This window comes from Epinephelus fuscoguttatus, linkage group LG15 (assembly GCF_011397635.1).
Source record: "Epinephelus fuscoguttatus linkage group LG15, E.fuscoguttatus.final_Chr_v1".
NCBI classification, from domain to species: domain Eukaryota; kingdom Metazoa; phylum Chordata; class Actinopteri; order Perciformes; family Serranidae; genus Epinephelus; species Epinephelus fuscoguttatus.
This window is the reverse complement of record NC_064766.1, coordinates 31395404-31401403: the sequence shown is the minus strand read 5'-3', so window position 1 is coordinate 31401403 and position 6000 is coordinate 31395404. Positions and strand designations below refer to the sequence as shown.

The window sequence follows — 6000 nt, the reverse complement described above, 5'->3', positions numbered from 1 at the left end:
GTTTGGTCATGGACTTTCCGTGTCCACATACGACATGCAAGGTCCACTGGGTGCCTTGGTTTCTGATGTTCTGGGACACTGTGTCAAGTTCTGCCTGTCACATACCTGGCACCATTCCTATTTCTGTTATCATTTCAGGACAAGATTTTCGAAAAGATTTGAGTTAAGGAAATGTTCCCAGCGCAAACTAGGTAGAGGAAAATTGCAAAAGTATTCATTTAGGGTTTTATGGTGATTCCTTGGGACATTCAAGTATCATATTGAAAGTATACCATTATATAGTTAGGGGATCAAGGTAAAGTAAGGGGTCAAAGTTTGGGGCTTTTATGCTTTAGGCTTTTACAGCATCACACAAAAACATGCATACCTCCGCCTCTGAACATGCTATTTACATATAATTTATTTCTATACATTGGTTTTCTATGGTGTTCTTTACATATAACCATCAGATAAGACCTGTTCTAAATGTATTGTATATGTGCATTTTGGGGTGCCCTTACCTCAAAATGACTCAAAAGTTAATCAAATTAGCTATGTGATCACTGAATTTTCTGCACATACAAACTTGTCTTAGTAATGTATTTTTCCCAGAAACCCATGATGCATATCTGCACTTAAGTGAGACCAAGCTTGAAACTTGTCTTGACTGTAGGCCCACATGTGATCTTCACTCCATGTCCTTGTCAAGATGTTGTGCTGGCATATTCGTGCACACACCTTGACAAAATTTCCGGGGCATAGTGCTGCAACCTTACTTGCAATAGCAGCGCACATACTCCAACAAAGACTGAGGAGCAAGGTTCTGGTGGGAATGGATGAGACTGAGGCATGACTCTTGGATCCTCCAGCCCCATGCCTCCAGTAGTAGTGAGTTTCCCATCCATTCCTGAACCTGATGGTATGCACTGAAGATATGAAACATGACAGACAAAGATGTTTGGTGGCAAGCTGTGAAGGTGGACAGCTGTTTTGCTGTCAGCTTACCATAGAAATGTTTCAGTGTTTCTCATTGAGAGACTGTTTCTCCACCTTTGTAGATCAATATTATTGCCCTTTCACCTGCAGCATTAAGTTCATCCTTGTTACAGATTGTTTTTGAAAAATGCTGGCCTGTATTCTGAATGATTGTTTCCTTTTATCTATTATGGATCCCCATGCGGAAATTCGTTCGATGCATTTAAAACATCCTGAATGGTAGTCCTTAGAGTGTTAGTTAGCAGGGGGTAGCCACTGTTCAGACCCCGGAGACCAACTTGGACCATTCCAGGTCAACATGTTTTTAAGAAAACCCGCACAAATTTTCCACACAGAAAGGCCCTGTGCCAGCTGGCATTGGAAACCACGACCTTCTTGCTGTGAGACAATGCTAACCACTGAGCCCAACACATTCTCACTCTGACCTCGTCACATATCGACATTTGGTCATGGACCTTCCACGTTCAGATATGACATACCCTGGGTGCCTTGGTTTTGACGTTCTGGGACATCAAGTTATGCCTGTTACGTGCATTGTCTTCTTTCAAAATATGCTTCAGTTTTCACAGAAAATTTACAGTTTACATACAGTCTCTTTGAAAATAAACGCACTACGTCGGTACAACAATGCAAATAGAATTTTTTTTTTACCTCCAACAACTGACGCACGTGGTTAGGTAAAGGTAAAAAAAAACACGTGGTTAGGTTTAGAAAAAAAGAATAGGGTTTGGCTTTATAATCATACGGGATGCAAACACTGCTCTTCTGGGTGAAGGTGTTTGTTGGACACATCCACCGCCCCTCCCTCCTGTCCTATTCAGACTTTCGCCGCCTTAATTTTCGTTCTTGTCTCACTGCATTTCCCCTTGGCACAACCAGGACAGCTTTTTTCATCAGTGTCTGACAACGCAAGTCATTGCCCAAGCACCAGACTTTGACGACTTCAGAGTGAGACCAGGATCCTGAGCCACCAAGCTTCAAAAAGAGAACCGTTTTCAAACAAGACATTTCCCTTTCCAGACTCCAAGCACTCTTAATGTTGTGTCACTGCCAAGTATGGCATGCGCAGATAAGATGTTGTTATTTACATCCTCACCCAACACATCTCTTGGATGCCCAATGTACAAAAACTTTTAGTACTGGGGCAACATACTCTCATAGAACATGATATCAGTTCATAGATAGATACCTATCTATCTATCTATCTATCTATCTATCTATCTATCTATCTATCTATCTATCTATCTAATTCCTAAGATGTCAAATGAACTGATATCATGTTCTATGAGAGTATGTTGCCCCAGTACTAGCGCCCTACAAATGGGATAATGTCGTTAATGTACACTTAAGTAAGTAACGTAAAGTTACGAATGTTTGGTTTCGGCAAGTACGTTTACTGTGGTTAGGTTTAGGAAAAGAATTGTGGCAAGGACATACCTTAAAATGACTCAACGTTTGCTCGAAGTTTACATGGTTCCGAACACATGACTCGGTTTTTGTGAACCATCCACCACCCCAACCTGCCTCCTTACAAGACCGCTCGGGACCGCTTCCTTGCTGTTTCCATTGGTGACGTTCATGCAGCCTTCCAAAATACGTTAGATATGTATGAATTTGGGTGCATTACTTTTCGTAGGAAAACATACGAACAGTTTGTGAGAAAAGTCTGCCTGGGGATATGTAAAAATACAATACATTGCACAACTCCCAATAACATAGCCATACTTGTGGTGTGGTTTCTTTTCGTATGTGAAGACATACATATGTCACAGTGAATAAACATCCTGTTCACATAGAGGGCACCATTCCGGTTTCTGTTATCATTTAAGGAAATGATTTATGAAAAGATCTGCCTTAAGGAAATGTTCCCAGAGAAAACTAGGTGGACCGGATCTTGCTGTGTATACAGCAGATGCATTGAGAAAATATGTCTGACAAGAACACATAGACAGAAATATCACTCCGGCTTTGTTCGGCTTGCCTCACAGACAAACAGGCTTCTCTCACTGGAGCCACCAGGAGCTCAAAGAAAAGCTGCCTTTGTCTTTTAATTTGTCAATCATCTAAGAATAAAGTTGACATCACAGGTATGGCACACAGAGTTTCTGCCCCCCTCTCTTTTATCTCCTTTGATACTGTCAGTATGTTGATTTTATTTTTGCGTGTGTTTGTCCGGCTGTCTTTGCTTTGTATCTTCACATGTGTACTTTGTTTGATATATCTGTGTAAGTTGTGTCAGGGTATTCCTCTAAATCACTCTGTTGGCCCTAGTCTTGACAAAAACTGTTGAGCAAACAAATACGGATATCCTCCGTGGCACCGCATGACCAGCATTGCATTGTACTTACATGGAGATGTTTTTAGGCCACATTCTCTCCACAGGATGACTCTATATTGAAAAGGATTTGCTAACTAAAGAAAGTGTTCCATCAGCCTGTGGGAGACAAAGTTGATCCAAACATGTATCTCAAGGCAGCCTGCAGTGAGATCCCCGTGTCCAGGCAGAGAGGGGGGCCGAGGCTGGATCGCTGCCCCAGTTCCATCCAGCAGAGGCAGGGGGCCGGAACCAGGGTGCACCCCTCAAGCCCCACCAGCTGCCTTCCAGGAAGCTTCGAAGCCAGCAGACCTCGAGAACAGCAGAGTTTGGAGCAGCTTCTTCATGTAAACAGCCATTTTTTTCAGGCATCCACCCAGCCTAAAGCCAGCATGGTGTACAGGTAGGATAACGTTCTGAAGAAGGGTGCATGCCCTTAAGCATTTGAATAGATTTAGTAGATACATGCCATAGATTCAGACCATGCTGCATTATCTGATAGAGAGCTTATAGACAGAGTTTTAGAGCATGCAAGTTTGACATTACTTACATTTGGATCCTTTTGGCTTATCAAGTTGCTTCTGCTGAATGAACTGCATCTTTTTATGGTCTATTTGAGGGTAAATGTGAATTTCGTTTGAGTCAAATCAGGGTAAACAGCAGCCTGTTTGTCAATTCCCTCCAATTTGTGTCATTTATAAACCACTGAAAGTAAGGATTAAAGTTTAACTCTGCTCAGCGGGCTCCCTGTCCTGTTAAATACCTAATGCTTTCATCATCTCTTGATAAGGGAGAGTCCTTCTTAGCACAGCGAGACCCAGCACTAATTCCCATCCGCAATTAGACTTGACGTTTAAGGCACATGAGGCCACCATTAGACATGCTGCTATGTCTTCAGTGGCTTCGGCAGGTTTCAGAACTGCGGAAAGACTGAGGATTTGAATAAGTAATGAAGTATAGAGCTAATGTTTGAGCTGATTGTCATAGCAAAGCAGAAAGAGAGTGAGCTAAGATTTATCATTTTAAAAAAAACTGGCATTTTTTTCAACAGTCTCTGAAATGTGACCATTTTCAGGAGGTGGGATGGAGGCTGTATTTGGTATAAACAATACTGTGAACCCAGGAGGAGAAATTGATAATTGGATTTGGACTAATTTAACACAGTAAGTCCAATTATCTCTTTCTCTTTATGGGTTCACAGTATTGTATATGACACCCAATTCTCATTCTACCTCATAACAGATATAATTGTGTGTGTTTGTGTGTGTGTGTGTGTGTGTGTGTGTGTGTGTGTGTGTGTGTGAGGAATAATAAGTGAAAAATAAGAGGGATTCTACTTTGACTATAGCATGAAATTACCTCTTTGCAAAGTGTAAATTGCAGCCCAGTTGCCAGGAAAAAAATTTGGCATTATACATTTCAGCAAACCTCAGATATGCTACCTGCAGAGGCAAAGCGAAGACAGCTGGATGCGCACAAATAAAATCAACATACTGACAGTATTCAAGGAGATAAAAGAAAGAGGTCTAGAAACTCTGAGTAACTTTTAGGATTTGATCCATGCAGTCGATAACATACAAGATGTCTAGAAGAGCTGCATGATTAAATCATTTTATCCCAATTCAAGTTAATGAAGGGCTAAACCAGAAGTCTCTAGTGCGCTTGCTCTATGAACGACAACTAGAACTAGAAAGCCTTTATTGTCAAGTGGGAATACAACAAAATTAGTTGTGACACTCAAGTGATGCATTTCAACAAAGAACATAAAAACACAAGACACCGGACATTCACTGAGGATAAAAATGCAATAAATAAATATGAAAGTATTTAAAGTGCAGCAAAGTGCTACGGGCCAAATAATGAGGGGATCCGGATAATTTTACAGCCGCGAAGTCGAACTTTTTTGGCTTCATGCACCACTGAGCAGCTTTCATAGGAATGAATGGGGCCCTGCCTCCAACACCATATCCAGTTCTTTTTATACACCCATAGGTATGCGACCTACTTATACTGAATATCCACAGTAGTGTTTCTCCCCCATCTGCGAGTTCCCGCTCGGCTCATAGACTTAACATTGTGATGATGTATTGGAATTTTAAAATGTTTTTTGCAGCCCAAGGAAACTTTTACAGATATAAAACCTCCACGAATCAAAAATTCATAATAAAAAGAGCCATAATTGACCTTGTTTGCAGTTTGAGGTGTCATGTCAACAGTTTTATGGACATCTCTTTTCAAGGTGGTCTAAGGAGATAATGCGTTTTGAGCTGCAGGGGATTCTTTCACTGGATTACTGCAAGTGGCGTTCCTCAGGGTCTGGTACAGACTGAGAGTTGTATCAATCTTCTTATCTAACTCTAGGCAGGAAAGCAAATCTATGACTGTAATAATAAAATTAATGAAGCTGAATAAAACGATTAAAATGAGATGTCCCAGATGTGTTTAATTAAAATATTTTGTTGAAATCAATTATTTCCCTGTGCATTTAGGATGAGCTGTTTGAGTTAGGTACATAGACATTTCATCAATACTATAAACCGCTAAGAGCTTCACCAAACAAACAGTCATGCATCCACTTCCCTCTATCTTTCAATGTCCCTGCTATGAGGCTATATGCCTGCTGGGCAGATATATAAGGTCACTAGGTTTCTGTAGGGGCTGCCACAATAAAGATGTCAGCATTCATCAGTGTCACCACATGCAGTGGTTTC

The 6000-nt window shown here is 41.1% G+C and overlaps 1 protein-coding gene across 3 annotated transcripts in view; it reads left to right on the top strand.

Annotated features, from left to right (window-relative positions):
- The first annotated feature begins 3423 nt into the window (after positions 1–3423).
- The window catches only part of kcnab1b (potassium voltage-gated channel subfamily A regulatory beta subunit 1b), a 62890-nt gene continuing 60313 nt past the window's right edge, over positions 3424–6000 (top strand). Inside the window, exon 1 of one of the 3 annotated variants that reach the window (XM_049599146.1) lies at positions 3424–3692. In XM_049599146.1, coding sequence (XP_049455103.1) covers positions 3436–3692 — 257 coding nt within the window. In that variant the 5' untranslated portion in view covers positions 3424–3435. The remainder of the gene's footprint in view (positions 3693–6000) is intronic. The other 2 variants (XM_049599154.1, XM_049599152.1) reach the window with 2 other exon arrangements.